This window comes from Athene noctua, chromosome 6 (assembly GCF_965140245.1).
Source record: "Athene noctua chromosome 6, bAthNoc1.hap1.1, whole genome shotgun sequence".
NCBI classification, from domain to species: domain Eukaryota; kingdom Metazoa; phylum Chordata; class Aves; order Strigiformes; family Strigidae; genus Athene; species Athene noctua.
This window is the reverse complement of record NC_134042.1, coordinates 20,067,578-20,083,931: the sequence shown is the minus strand read 5'-3', so window position 1 is coordinate 20,083,931 and position 16,354 is coordinate 20,067,578. Positions and strand designations below refer to the sequence as shown.

The 16,354-nt window shown below is 35.9% G+C and overlaps 1 protein-coding gene across 2 annotated transcripts in view; it reads right to left on the bottom strand.

Annotated features, from left to right (window-relative positions):
• AQR (aquarius intron-binding spliceosomal factor) overlaps positions 1–16,354 on the bottom strand; it is a 56,182-nt gene that overhangs the window by 34,566 nt on the left and 5,262 nt on the right. For both annotated transcript variants that reach the window (XM_074909813.1, XM_074909814.1), the window contains exons 6-17: positions 15,071–15,211; positions 12,854–12,922; positions 12,340–12,440; positions 11,581–11,657; positions 10,298–10,362; positions 8,248–8,364; positions 7,534–7,647; positions 6,641–6,744; positions 5,762–5,864; positions 4,701–4,821; positions 1,654–1,795; positions 734–912 (exon numbers count right to left, since the gene is read on the bottom strand). In XM_074909813.1, coding sequence (XP_074765914.1) covers positions 734–912; positions 1,654–1,795; positions 4,701–4,821; positions 5,762–5,864; positions 6,641–6,744; positions 7,534–7,647; positions 8,248–8,364; positions 10,298–10,362; positions 11,581–11,657; positions 12,340–12,440; positions 12,854–12,922; positions 15,071–15,211 — 1,333 coding nt within the window. The remainder of the gene's footprint in view (positions 1–733; positions 913–1,653; positions 1,796–4,700; positions 4,822–5,761; positions 5,865–6,640; positions 6,745–7,533; positions 7,648–8,247; positions 8,365–10,297; positions 10,363–11,580; positions 11,658–12,339; positions 12,441–12,853; positions 12,923–15,070; positions 15,212–16,354) is intronic.

Sequence of the window (16,354 nt, the reverse complement as noted above, 5' to 3'; positions counted from 1 at the left end):
ATCTACATTCCCAGACTTGTTTCTGCTGATTTATCACACACTCCAGCTTTAGCATTTGTGCTATGTGACCTGTAATCACACTATGCAGCTCCAGCACATTTAACAGGTTTCTCTAACAAAAGAGAAAGGGGTGACATTTACTGATAATCCAAGTACACGTACATGCTTCTACGCCACTTGCTAACACGGTCAACTAAAGTTCAATTCCCCAAGCAAAAGAAGTGCCACCTGTGAATACTTACATGAAGCAGTATTCAGTACAGTCAGCACTTCCTAACAACATTCAAATATACTGAAAAAAGTCACTAAAATGCACTGGTATAACTTAAATCAAAATCGGTCCTCTCCACTTGTGTACGAGACAGATACCACATTCTCCACTATTCCAATATGACACTATCAGCAGGCATATTAATTTAAAATGCTAAGTTACTTTTCCACATTCTCTGTAAAGGGCAGAAAACTACAGTTACAAACTGAATGACATCAGTCTGAAATAGCAAACATTTCATTTCCAACAGTCATGTGAATATTTAAATAAATTCAATCTTCATTTTAGGAAAGTATAGACTTGTTAGACTTCGAATTTGAGTAATTGTTTAAAAAAACAGTGTATTAAGATTGGCAAATCTGTATCTTGGATTAAAAAAACCCTACTTAAAAATAAAATTACATCAAACTGTATTTTGGTGAGCACCTGTTTTGAGCACCTTATTTCAAAGAATGTAAGTACCTTCCCATTCATCTTTGATGTTATCTCGGACATTCAAATTAATTGTAACATCTGCTCGTACTCGCATGGGCCAGTTTTCACCAATATTGGGCTTTGCCACCTCCACCACTGTGAAAGAGACAATGGGCTGTGCCATCCTAGCCCATCCACCAAAGACCACACCTCCATATTCTGATAACCTAAAAAAAAAAAAAAAAATCAACAACAAAAAATTCCCAAACACCAAAGTTTTGTCAGTCATTATCTGATAACATATTCAGGTTTTTTTTTTAAACTGTTAAACGGTTTACCTCAGTCAGCTCTAATACAAAAGTAGAAGTCTTAATTTTACATGCTACTGAAGTAGATGTACATAATTCTGCATTTTAAAACTGAAGCATAACATGAACTGACTTATACTTCAAGAAACAAAGTCATATGCTAGCATTATAAAAATACAAACTCAGAGAGAGAACAAAAAACAACTACTGAGTGTAAGAGCTATCACACCAAACGATCCCTTGAAATCTAAAGAGGATCAAAATGTGACAGATGGCAAATTCAAGCATACTCAGTAACACATCTCATAAACCAGAAGAGTTGGTGGTAAGTTTCCAGATTTTGTAATGTCAGCCAAGGTTTAGTACTTTTGGAACACTAACTCAATCCATCTTAAAACAACAAAGGTTGGTTGTTAGCATCCAACATACTGCCTTAACACATCTACAGGGACACACATCAACACACCCTTACAGAAATCATCCCACAAGATGGCAACACCTTATGGAAGAAGTTAGTATAAAACATAGTATCTATGTAATAATTAAAAATACATTTGTTACTACGTATTTAGTATATACACAGTATCAGTTACTCATTCTTGAATGCATTTTGATTTCAATTGAAGAACTGACTGGTTTGCAACAGTTAATAAATATTACCATGGTTTCATCCTACTGACACTATCCTCAATGTCCTGTCTGATCTCGTAGGTAGACTCTAAGCGGAAAAGATTGAAGTTCCTCAGCAGGTAGTCATGAAGAGTCAGAAACTGGAGATTCAATTTGGGAAGTGCAAGACAGCCTAAGAGGGTAAGGGTGGAAGGGAAGAGGTATTTGATGAATAAATGAAGATTAATTAATACATTGGTTCTACAAATTTATAAATATATACACACCTTATTCTATAATTGCCATACACATTATCCTGGGAGATTCTAAGAATGATTCCTTTTATAAATATATGCCACTAAAAAGCACATATTTTTCAGGTTTTCTAAAAATTAACCTGCACAAGATGAAAGGAACTTTCACCCTTCCGGCAATAAACACAGTGAACTATTTAAAGACTGAATCCTTCCCTGTATTCAGACTACAACAAAATTGATTGTATAAGAATCAAGTGTAGGATAATGTAATGGTACTTTGCAAATGTAACAATTAAGCTAGCATTAAATAATGATGAAAAAGGCCCATTAAGTAACAAAACCCATGAATTACCTAACAATTCCACAATTCCAATAATTTATATTTAGTAGAAGCCATAAAAATCATTAATGTAGAAAAAAGTTTTAAGCCAAGAAATCAAATTTTAATATACAATTTTCCTCAAAACTTTATGTTACTGATTATATTTTTTTTTTGAGAATGAAAATATGTGAAGATTACATATAACTAAACAAGGAGCATTAAAACTCCTAGACAGGTCCTAAAGCTTTTATAGCTTTAGGGTAGTCTCAGATGTAAATTTTCTATAATAAAAATTCTTCTGTGTTACTCATTTAACATTACTGGACTATGCTCCAAGACCTGTGAAAGCATCATGGTTTTCTGACTAGCAAGATTAGCCTTGAAACCTTTCACTGGTATACGTACTACCTACTGGCCCTCACATGCACCAAGATACAATGGCAGTGAAGAAAGGTGGCACAACACAGTAATTTCTATTCTGGAAAGCCTCATGGTGATAAGATACTTTAACACATTTCCCAGCACCAAGTAACAAACCCTGTCCTGTAAAGCTAGTTATATGCACAAAGGGCAGGGCCTGAAGTAACACCTCTTTAAGGCTGCACAGCATTCATCAGACAGATATTCTTCTCTCTTTTAAAAGGAAGTAGAAACAATACTCTTATCTTCCTTGGGCTAAATTACTCTATTTAAGTTTTAGAATTACTCTTATTTAAAATTTAGACCAAAAGAATTTAGCTACTGTTGAGACACAAAAAACCCCAAGACCACAAAACCAGAACTGTCTTGTTTCAAATTAGGCCTGGAGAATACATGGAGATTAAAATGAGAAAGTGGAACCTGAAACTAAGAGAAGCAAACCAGAAAACTACTTTTAACAGTCTGACAGCAACAGAAATGCTTCACAACAGTGCTATCAATATGAGGATAATAATAGCAAAAGACCTCACCAGAGAAGGAGGACATGTTTCCACTAGCAACCACTGCTACTTGCCAGAATTACATTTCATCATTAATAAAATTTCTTTTATGCATTATCAAGAAGTCACAAAACAGCACTGAAACAGGTGTGATGAGCTGCTCTTCCCCCTTGTCCCAGCAAGGGATCAATTATTGTGATTAATATATTTGGCTAATAAAACACAAAATAAACACAGACTGCAGGAATAAGTACTGCAAAGCCAGCCTTCCAATATGGTCTGAATGACCGTAAAGCTACCTTGACTTCTATTTAAGAACTTGAATGTTCCAGATGATTAGAATAATCTATGTGGTGTTCACCAAAACACAAAATAAAATTTAAATAATCTTGGTTTATATATAAATTTCCTAGAAATAACAGCAATCACCCCTGGTTTGGGGGTCTTTTTTTGCTTGTTTTGTTCTGGGTGGGGTGTGGGTGTGTGTGTGTGTGTCTTGTTTTTTGTTGTTGTTTGTTTTAAAGGATGAACCCCATCAGGAGATCTATTACTTAGAAGAATCAATCAACTTTTAACTACTTGTATACTAAACATAACTACTTTATCTATTCTTCAGCTGATCTCTAGATAGTGTTTATCATATCTGTTTTGAAAAAGATCCTTTGTTGCCTATAACCCTGCCTAAAGGGGTCAAATTTCAAAAATCATTTTCTTCCCATTAATACTTGTTCACAGATAATTTATCAAAACCAAACCCTAATTTATTCTAAACTTGAGGATTACATCTACACAAAAAAACCACTCTGAATCAAAACTACACTGAGGAAGGTGCAGAATACTCACTGCTCAAACCAGAAACATACTTTATAGTAGTCTTTGAAGATATATGTTGTTATTTGGAATTTCCGTGTTCCAAATTGATATTTTCACATTCCTAATGAAAATTCTCATGATCCACATTAAAATATTTTTTTTTAAAGTAGCTACACAAAAATACACGTGCTGTTTATTGTGAGACCTAAAACTACATAATTCCTGGTTTGCAATACCTGCAGTTTGCTCCCTTGCCCATGAGCACATCAAGCAAGAACACTAGGTTTTGAACTTAGTGAGTGCATACACTACCTTTCAGTGACTAAATGTACACTTCTACCTTGATAAAAAAAAAGAGGAAAATAATTAATTTCCTACCACAACCACTCTTTTTTCATTTTTAAAAGGCTGTCTTGAACATATTTAAAAGCAAAGCACAGGCAACAGCTTTTTCTGCTGCATGTTTACAACCTGTTTCACCTCACAGTAACTGCCTGTGCCACAGCTGGTGGTACAGCACATCTGTTACTCAGATGAGAATCAAATACATGTATTTGTGTAAACACAGACCTTTGGATTTTTCTTTAAGTTGCTATAAATTTGCTAAAAATTTCATCTCAGAGTTCTGATTCACAACTCAAAAAAAGCTGACCTTATGCTAAGATACTGGAAAATGCCAAAGTACTGCATATAAGTTCCAAACACAGAAATAAACACAGACATCAGAACTGCTTTTTTTGCAACATTTACTGTCCTCTTCAGCATTTACTGAACTACTAATCATACCTTCTCCAGAATAATATTCAGTTGGTACAATGTTTTCATCCCAAATAATCTTCTCTGTGGGATAAAGAGGCATCTGGTTGAGTTGCTGAATTTGAGATATTCGTCGCTCATGACGGGAAACCTAAAGAAAGGATGCATTTGAAACTTCTGTAAGTCAAAAAACAGACAATAAAGCTATTTTTGAAACATATACATTAATCCATAAGATTGCTGGTGGTCAATTGCCATCTTCTCTCTTTTTATTAAGGTGTTGTTTTGGGTTTTTTTAATTAAATATAACTAAATGCATATAGTGACATCAGATGATCAAACACACAGTCTGACTATCATAGTACTAGAGTCAAACAATCGCAGCAGACCAAAAATGACACAACAGAACTGAAAATATTCAGTCAAGGCTTAGCAGAAAATCAACTTCAAATAAAATTTATTTTGCTTTCCAGTAAACATATGGCCAATAGCTAACTAACACTGCTCACTCAGCAACAGCTACTCTTAATTCCCCCTTTGGGAGAAAAAATCCATCCACAAAATAAGCCCATGAAAAAGATTTTAAAAAACAACAATGCCATTCCAATACTGATGGAAGATTAGAAGCCTACTGTAATGTTGTTATGCACTGAATATCCAAAAAAAACCCCACTACATGCATCAAATTGTATTTCAAATGGGCTTATGGAATCAAATAGATACTGAATATCTAGATCTACTTTAGTGGGTTTCTTCGAAAGGGACAAATGGGTTACTAAGAACTTCTCTAGAAGAACTCAAAACTGTTGCTCAAAAATGTTGTTGCTCATTGACCTTTATAATTACACCACAAGCACACATACTAGTTTCTCACAGAAACTACATTTATAAATACACATTTTCAAATGCTTAATTTATATATAGTTTTAAACCCCATCTTAGCACCCCTTTTACTACTACAACACTCCTGTGGTTCACAGGATTCAGCAAGAGGTCCTAAATGGGTACTTTACTACAGGGTAGTTGCTAGGTTTAGCTACAACTTGAGTTGGCAAGCCCAAAACTACAAGCAGTACGAATTGCGCTTTTACCAGCAGCTCGAGCAGAAAGTCCTTGTCGTGGCCGGAGTCCTGCCCCTCCGGCAGGGCGGGCAGCAGGCAGAGGTGCGACGCCACCTGGTGCAGAACGCGCGAGCTGCACAGCGGGAGGGAAAACACAGGCCTGTCACACCCGCCCCACGGCCCCGCTCCTCTTACCCAGAGAAAATCCCCACCGTCACCTTCAGCACAGACCAACAATTACCGAGCAGTGCTCTAAGTGCCCTTGGAAATATTTAAAATATTTACTTTTGGAACCGTTACAAAGCGCTCTAGAGCACTTCCACGGGTGAGGCGTGTTCAGCCACAGGCTGAACCACTCAGATGCAATAAACAGAGTGAGGTGGGAATACTTTTTCTTGTTTCAAGACATGTTCCTGAAACGAGTACAAAACAACAGAGCACACATCGCCTTTGTCAAAATACAGACTGTCATCCTTTTAATCACAGCATTTGCAATACAGTCCAGTTAATACAGTGGTATACCTCTACGATTTCTGTTGTAGTTTTTGGACGGAACAGCGAAAAAAACTGAATTTAAAAAGTTACAGGTTAACTACTCTAAGTTAATTACTGCTACTATTACTTTAAGCAGCTAAATATTTTCCAGAACATTAGTGCTTTCTCACACTCATTAGAAAAAAAAAAAAATTAAAAGTATTTTTCTTATACTGGAATTCTACTACTTCATTACTACTGGATACAAACTCTCCCCGTTTCACAGCAGATGTAAAGGCACCATGGCAAGATAGAAAGTCACATGAAATGGCACATGAGAAGTCAGAAAGAAAAAAGTCTAGAAATTTGTTAAATTAAAACATACTGAGAACAAAGAATTTCAATTTCATGTTAAATTTCATTTTGATAACTTACCTAAGGGGTCCAAATAACTTCACCAGGGAATCACGAGTATCTACTGCAGCTACATTTGAGAGTGCAAAGTCATATAACTCTGGGAAATGTGCAAATGCCGCTCTCTACAAAAGACCCACGCCCAAAAACGGAATGTAAGCACATTAATGAAACAATTTAATAACAATCTAAATATTTACACAAAAAAACATATCTTCATCTGATAGCACCCTTGGACACTACCAGGATCGAAATAAAACCCAGGTGAAATACCAGTTTTTCTTAGTTAACACCACTTATTTGTTAGTCCTGTGCTTTCGACACAGTATCTTTTTTATACACCCTCCTATCAGCATTTGTTCTGTCATTAAAACATAAGGAGGCAGACATGCAGCCTTGCAGACAACTAAGAAAAACAAGAAACAAGTTTAATTTAACTAGGCTTCCTTGAATTTTTTTTGTTAAAACTGACAGGAAAAATTCTGAAAAGTATAACTATCTTTACATGACTACAAGTGATGTGAATTGTGTCTCTTATGTACTCTTATTGCTACCATACGTGTGTACTGATCTTGAAGAAATGGTGCCACCTATCGCATAATCGTAAGTTAAGTTTCTACAGCACTTAATTTTACCTTCTGAATAGATTTAACGGGAGTAGTTCACCTCCACAATATCAAATCAGAAGTGGTGCTTTGTTAGAACATATTATTTAGTCATAGTCACACACATAACATTGCAGTGTTAAGTGTCTTCAAAAAGGTATAGAAAGTCAAGTTAAAACCATTCCTGTAACTCAGTAGGAAAAGAAGTTTCCTTTGGGAAATAACTAAATGCCTACTCCAGATGCAAACTAGACTGAAACAACACAATCACATCATTTTCTTCCAATAAGCACTCCACTCTCTGCCTACCTGTAGAGAAGTAATTCTGTCATAGTGAATTGTTGTCATCTCATTCTCTGTCAAAGCATTTCCAGTCTGATCATTGATTTCAAAGCCAGTGTAGAATTTGAGCATATCTAAAAGCTGAGACATCATCCATATAAATTAGTGATCAACAATAAGAGGCACCATACCACCAACAAAACCACAATTTAAGAGGACAAATCTGGGCACCATGCACAAACAAGAGCTCTTCAAAGTTCTTGAAGAAATGCACTAAGGAGTGGTATCTAAATTTTATACTTTGCTGACACACAAAAGAGTTTTATTTAGGTATCTCATCTACAAGCCATAGAAATTACAGCACAGCCATAAAAAACAATATACTGTCTATGACTGAGTAAACTGAAGGACAGCAGTAAAACACAGCTGCACTGTAGAACAGTCTGAGGTCAAAACAAAGCACAGAAGAAAGCATTGGTAACAGCTTCTGCTATACACCAGAAGCTGCAGTTTTACAGGCTGTACTTTTAAGAACTGTTCAAAAACAAAGCCAAAAATATAAGAGCAGTCACTCACATAGGTAGAGTTAAGAAAGAACTACTGTCTGAAGGATTTAAATAAACATGCAGTTTGTATCCATCGGGAAAACCTGTCTTAACGAACAAATACAAAACAGAACAATTGCAGTATTCGGAGCCACATCAGAATGAGAAAGTTAATTTCAACAACTTTGTATCTCACCTGGCAGAAGAGATGACCCTCCTTCTCTCTTTTAGCAAGACTGGACAGGTAACAGTGAACAACAAGATGGGAGTCATCCAACACTGTATTAAACCAGCGCCGTGTGGGAAGCAACGCCTGTAGCAAACCACCTCATGTTAATACAAGCAATTCTTCAAAATTTAAGAAATCCTGGTTTCTCAGAATTTTCCATTTCAAGAAAGCATGTCAAAATAGACTGCTGCACAGTTATTTACATACCCAATACCCTAACAGAGGTTCTCATATTAAAGCAGAGTTTATGTTTGCCCAGACACTGTTTTTATGCAGGTAGGCTGCTATGAAGATAGTCTTTTATTATGACTGGGAGTACCGCACAAACTTGCCATTAGTGAGATTGCATCCTGACAGTAATAAAAGTAAGTTAAATAAAGCAATTATTCTACTACTAGGAGTCTGTGTGCTACGAAAGATATGCAAAACTGCTGCAACATAGTTTTAAATGTTTGGTTGTGGTACCCATTTAATTTCAAGCTTGTCTTTCCGATGACTGCAAACTGTGTTTCTTCTAAATATGACATCGTATCTTCTATTCTTTGTAAAATACTCAAATTAGATCTAAGAATTTTTCATATCTTAACTGAAAACCTATAAAAGCTTCTGTAAACAAAACAGATCATTTATTCTCAATATAAATACCTTAACCTGCTATATGTAGCAACTGTTCAGCAGCATACAGTAGCAGACCTCAACAATTCAACAGAAAAATGAGTTGTTCTCAATGGAATCTACAGACTGAATTTAAAAAGCCATAAAGCATCAACACAGTGTTTAGAACCAAGACAAAGAAAACAGAAGAATTTGTAGTAGAAAACGTTAATTGCCCTGCACAATAATTACAAAAAACAAATTCAGGAAACCATAAGAACTTTCCATGGAGTCATTCCTTTCAAATTATCAAATCAGCAAGTTTTGATGGCAGTCTGTACACTGTAATATGAAACAGTAATATTCTGAAAAAGGCCTCAACATAGGTAAGAATGCCCATTTACACAGGACATCCTACCAAGGCAGAAAAACTTGGATTTACAGCTAATTTTTCATTTGCTTGTTCCAGTCACTTAAACAGTCATCATAAACTGTCTGAACTGTAACCTTCCTGTAATACCTAGCAAGAAACAACATTAAATGTACTGCCTCTAAGTATTTTGGCTAACAGCCAGACTTAAGTTTAACTTCAATTACGTATTTTCTCTTATGAGACCATATCATATCCATAAAACAACAAGTTCTAATTTGAAGGATTATTGCAACTACAAGCACAGGCTGCTTAAGCAATTTAGCAGAGGACAGTTAGCTTGTACAAGTTCAAGATCAATCCATTCTGAAGTTCCCTGTGCTTACTGTTTCAGAAAACTGTCTTATTTCAGAATGTCCTCTAAATAAGAAGTTATTTTAAATAAATTGCTACTCATGTGAGAAGATGTAAATTAATGTCTTTTATTTTTAATTCTAGTACTGTGAAGCTTAAAATTGTCCCACTTTCTGAGTACCTGATGAAAAATTTCACAAAACCTTGCTAGGTTTCCTTCTGTAACAAACCCAGATCACCAGAACTGTTACTTCCAAATAATGAATCCTAGTCAAACATAAATAGTTTGCATTTCAGAACTAATAACGCTTTATGGGATTATATCCTACAACATAAAAGATACTTTAAGGGACCTTATTACACATTGTGAAGAGTAATTCTGGGTTATTCCTAGCAGATTAAAGCATCACATGTTTTCAATTGCCAAAATTATTACCACTCCTCCAATTAATAAAACCTTCTTCGCTGAGCAGTTTAGGGTCCTAGCTTTCTCTAACAGTTCATCTGGTTTACAAATATTACTAGTCAGTTCCCAACATGAATGCACTGCTACAACCTCCTATTTACAGACAGAAAACCACTATCAAACAACCATATGAACAACTGTGACCACCTGCTAACTGAAATAAAGCTGTATTAACAACTTTACACATTTAAAACCTAGAAAAGTACACCTGAAAACAGGCTGAAACCACTTACCTCAAGATCTAGCATGAGTTCAATGAATCTCTCACAATAATGAACTTTGTCCATAGAAATAGGCCCTATATTCAAAGAAAAAAAATATTTTGCAATTGATCCACACCACAATATATTTCTGCTTGAACTATTCTTTTAAGATGTAGTAAGTGCTATTAATGTACCAGTATTAGCTTTTAACAAGATTAAAAAGTTAACTAGCACACGCTTCTCTTTCTGAAATAATCCCTTCTTTCATTGCAAACCAGAAAATTTTTGGATATAAGAAAGTAATGGAACAAGAGTTTCAGGAGTGATTTTATCCACTCTGAAAACAACCAACCTGACATACAAAAATGCACTTCCACAAGATACTAATGGCCTGCTAAGCCTTTTAAGAACCTTTAACTCTGAGTACTCAAAAATACCTATTTAAAAGCTGCAATCAAGGTATGTGCAAAAGGGCTTGACAATACTCAAAGGTACTCGGTGTTAACTACTAGGGAGCCTTTAGAATCATGTCAAAACACAACACAAAGTCTGCTTTAATGAATATCTATTTTTTAAAGCCTCCAAAGAACTGCTTATGTAATTTTTCCTAAAACAGGTCCCATAACTGGGAATAGAGATGGGATAGGTCTCCTTTCTGATGAAGCCACAATACACAGAATTTCCCCTTACAGCTCAGTTAAACTTCTAGCAAACTTCAGCTCTTAAGAGCAAAAGCAGAACTCTGGCAAGTGATTTAAACCAAATTGTGCTGTGCTTGGAGCATAATACGCCTTTTTTGTCAAAAGGCTAACACCTTCCTGTACAAACACTTTTCCTTTCTAAATCAGGCAAGTATATAATTTTGCTTGTCACTATGACTTATAAATCAATAGCAATCAAATCTTACAGAATTTCACTTCACTTAGGCTTTTGTTCTTACCGTAAATCGACGGTACTGACAGAACAGTCTTATGATATGCATTTATACCACCTGTTTAACAAGACATCTAAGTATGTATGAAATCCTTTAGCACTGTAAGAAGGCTGTAAGCACACAATAAAGAATATCGGTACCAGTCCATTCTCAACAGAAGAGGTTTGAAGTATCTTTCTGCTATTTAATTTTTAAAGCATATAGATTTGAATGCTAATTTGCCATCAAAACCATGCAGACAGGCATGGATTTCACTAAAACCTCATCCAGATAAGGTCTCCAACCTCAGGTTAGTATCCTAAGGAGCAGTTGCTTCAACACCAGAAAAGAATTTATGACAGATTACCAGATAACAGAGTAAGATAAGAACCACAGTTACCTGAGACAGGTATTGATTTTAGCACAGAAATGAATTTCTGAATGAGCTGTGAAAGAAATCTTCTCTCCCGATATGCTCTAAAATCAAACAAACGTATGACAAAAGCATTAACATTCCTTAAATGCAGACCAGAAGGACATTGTATCTTTCACTAATACAAAGTTAGCTGCTTTAAAATTTATGTAACAGTAGCAGGTTGCTTTGAAACACACCTAAACTGTTCAGATGACAACTTTTCTCTCTGCACTCAGGCAGACAGATTACCACTCTACATTTTTAGGCACAGAACTGATTAACAACCCATGCTTCTACTGAGTCAAAGAGTATGCCACCACCTACACCTTACCACACTGCAACACAAAAGTACTGGAACATTTAACTTTGGTGAGATATGCACAAATTTATTCAAATACTTGCATAAGCTATTTGCTTAAGAGCTAAAGATGTATTTTTTCATGACCTTTAGCACAAGTAACTACATGAATATTCTCTCATGCCTTTCATTCTATAGCTCTAAGATTCAGTATCCCAAATTCACTGATCAAATAAAATATTAAGTTTTATAACAGTATTTTTGCATAAAGACTACTGGAAAACAAAACAGTTTCCGGGAGACCACATATGATCCATCTTTGTTTGCCATCTTCACATCTTTCTTAAAAACCACATTTTTTTATTGAAACTATTAATTTTAGTTGAAACACAACGAATGCATTACAGGCTATAGATTTAACAGGAAAAAAGGTTTCTGTAACATACCGCATTCTGGTCTCCTCATCCATTTTCTCATCATTTTTCTTAATTAGATTCCAGAATTTTCTTAGTTTTGGTGTCTTTTTCAGCTCTTGTTCCAGTCTTTTCTGAAATGTTAAAAAATGTTATTCAGCCGCCAAGAATCCTTGTTTTCATGAGAGATAAAAGTACAATCTAGTTTTCTTATTAAAAGAGTCTAGCCATGGCTAGATGTCAGCTCCATTCCCTTATCCCTATGATCTCAAAACCTTGTCTACAGATTAGAGCTTGAAGAAGCTATAAGCAACAAACCTTAGTTTTGTTTAAAATTACATAATTAATTAATAATTACAACTGCATGGAAGTTAACAACGAACAAGAAAGAGAATTTTACTAAGCGCACAAAAATATACTTCCATAGTAATGCAGGCAGCTTTAAATATTAGACTTCCGTAACAGTATTCTGTAAGTATTCACTTTACAGGACTTGGATAATGCCTGGAAGATTGCTTTGACAGTTTATAGATAGTAGTATGCTTACAGGTTGTAGAGCCATCCACATTGGTAAAGAAATGAGCTGCTGCACTTGACCTCTGATCAAATCCACTTCCTGTTAGAAAGTTACAGACAGAAAACTTTTAAAAAAATTCTTATGTTTTCTGACATGCCTGTCAAACAAAAGTACACCAGTGTATGTTACCATCTGCCAAAATATGTGATTTTGTATTAGATTTCACAATTTCCTAACAGGAAACTGCAGCACGGCCCTACCCAGTAACACTTAAAACTGTTGACAACTTTTGCATTTTAGGTTCTTTTCATGCATTCTCTCAATTCTTAGTACTTCAGCAGGGGACCCACCCTTGTAAGTATTTTCAGCATAGAAGCTTGATGAGAACTGATGTTTCTTCTTCAGTCATTTCTTTTTGTTGAACTGAGTTTTCTGACTGTTTTCTCTATTTGTTTTTTACAGTATTCTTTCTCCCCTGAAGCCCTTAAGTTTCTCCCACTTCATCTACACTCTTCCCATTATCTGAACTAATTTTCTCTATAATTCATGTAATTTCAACTGTTGTTTCAAATGATCTCCGACTCTGCCTGTTATCTGGATCCAATTTTCTTTCTTTCACAGAATCATTCAGGTTGGAAAAGACCCTTGGGATCATCGAGTCCAAATATCAGCCCTACTCTACAAGTTCTCCCCTACACCATATACCCCAACACCACATCCAAATGACCTTAAACACATCCAGGGACAGTGACTCCACCACCTCCCTGGGCAGCCTATTCCACTGTCTGACCACTCTTTCTGTGAAAATTTTTTCCTAATGTCCAGTCTGAACCTCCCCTGTTGCAGTTTAAAGCCATTCCATCTTGTTCTATCACTAATCACCTGTGAGAAGAGACCAGCAGCAACCTCTCTACAATGTCCTTTCAGGCAGCTGTAGAGAGTGATGAGGTCTCTCCTCGGCCTTTTCCTCCTCAAACTGAACAGTCCCAGCTCCTTCAATCGCTCCTCACAGGATTTGTTCTCCAGGTCCTTCAACAGCTTCATTGCCCTCCTCTGCACTCGCTCAGCACCTCAGTATCTCTGTCGTATTGATGTGCCCAAAACTGGACACAATACTCAAGGTGTGGCCTCACCAGTGTTTCCTAAACTACTGAAAAACTTCCATTAACATCTTAGATATGTCTTCATGGACAAATACTCCATTCTCAGTATTCTGAAACTTCACATTTCAGTGCTCCTTTCTTAAAACACTACTGTGATTATCCTGTTCTGCATTTCACAAAGAAGCGCAGCTTCTAATAGCAGTACAGGTTTTACAAGCACTTTTTTACTGACTGCCGTATCATGTTATATGAGAAATATGCTCTGCAAGCAAGATTCCATAGAGTCACTATCAAGTCCTCCCTTAAAATGAAGATCCATTGTACCACGGACACTACAGAAAAATACTACCTCAATAAACTATACACATAAGGTTCAGGATGATTGCTGGCTCCCATAATCATTCCTAATTCCAAAAATCAAATAATATACTTTCTAAACTGTTTATCTGCAAGACAATTTTTTTCTTTAGTTGCGCAGACCCTGATTCTGACTGATATATCCTGTGTGCAACGTAAGTAAAGAAAAAGCAAGAGAGGTAACAAGAATAGTTTCATATAACAGTAAATTATAACAGTTATTCATATAACTGTAAATTATTCTCCATACTTGCTACTTAGGATCTACAACTGTGTTTTTACTATAGATCAAGACCACAACTTGATCCAATGCTTTCTTAAAACTAACTCAGAAGCGTAGACAGAAGTATTATCTAAACCTGGTTTCAAAAGTGAAAAAAATTCCGTCTTTCTCAAGAGTTAATGGAAATAATTTTGCGTAATTTCCCAAACTAAAAAGAGCACAGCACCAAGTAATCTGCTTCTAAGTGTAAAGCACATTTTCAAATATATATACATATTTTTTAAGCACCATTTCAAATATAAGGCTGAATACATGCCTTTAAATTGCAGTAAGTGCCAATTCTCCAATTTCAAGTCTCTTTTATGACCTTGTATCAGAGAAAAGCAAACATGATGAGAGAGATAAAGCAAGAATCAAAGAGGGATAAAAGCCCTCCGGTACCATCTTCTTCCTTAAAAGGGAATTTTGCTTCATCTGTCTCATAAGAAAAAATTGCTCAAACTAAAATGCTATTAACATAGAACAGCATAAACACACTGCAAGTATTAGTTACTTTTAACATACCAAACTATTGAAGCAGTGATCAAGGAAAAGCAGCAGGACTGTCTGTTCATGCAAAGAGTATTCACTGTCATTTTCAACCAGAGATGCTTCCAGTATGCATTTGAAAAAGAAGGGAAAGTGTTCTGGCTTTTTTTTGAATGTCTAGGAATAGAAGAGGAAGTTGATTTTGAGTCAGGTTGATGCAAATCATTTCAATCTTCATTCACATAACATAGCTTAAGTTCTCTAAATCCATTTAAATCTATAAAAGGAAGGATTAGTTTTTCTCTTTTTCATATATTCTGACCTGGCAGAACAAGCAAAACAGACTAATGATATCCTCCTGACCAGTGATCCACTATGGGAATGCTCTTAGTGGGACTACTGCCTTCTGCGCAGTCTAACACAGGTGATGCACAGGACAAACTGAACAAGAAGCACAAGTGGAGTGGATTGTATTGTGGGAATGTTCAACTGGTGATCACACAGAATTACTGTAAAATGACACAGGTTAGAAGAGAATTGGTAGATTATGGCCAAAATCAGAGCAGCTGTTTAGTGATCTGCAAAAAGCAAGCAGGTAAAAACCACCAGAGATTAGTAACAGTTACAGAACTCCCATTCAGATACCTCAGCAGGAAAGATAAACCAAGTAATTGTTGAGATAAAACTGTTTCTTTACAAGGGTAAAGAAAAAGCACCCATCATTTTGCATCTAGCACGTATGCCAGAGCAAAAAAAGACACAGACATCATATGAGCACGTTATCAATCCTTTGTGTTTTGCCAGCACCAAAAGAATGTCACCACTATCGGAGCAATTGTGCTTCTGAAATAATGCTTGCATAGCATTTCTAACTATGCTCATGTTATTGAGATGGCCTGTGAGTAGTGGACTGTTTATAGAAACACTAAATTATTTCCACACCTATTATTACAAAAAAACAGTACACACAAAAGCAGACCAAGAGATTACCTTAGTATAAAATTTCATGCAAGAAAGCTACAAAACCATATTCCCAGGTTTTAAGCAAAACACTACTGGATAATATGTTAGACTTCCAGTGGTGCCTTCCTATATCCCGAGATATAAAAATCCTTTTTTCTTTCAATACCAGAGCAAGAACTTCTCTGCAAATGTCTGACTTCCAAAAAAAGCAAATGCTGATGATGATGTAAGGGCATCACAGCAGAACAAAGGACTTGCACACCAGCAGGAATCAGGTGATTTTTCATCTGTCCATTGCTTTCCCCCAAAAGAAACATGCTTTAAAGCACTATACAAGACATTCCAGCTGAGGTACCA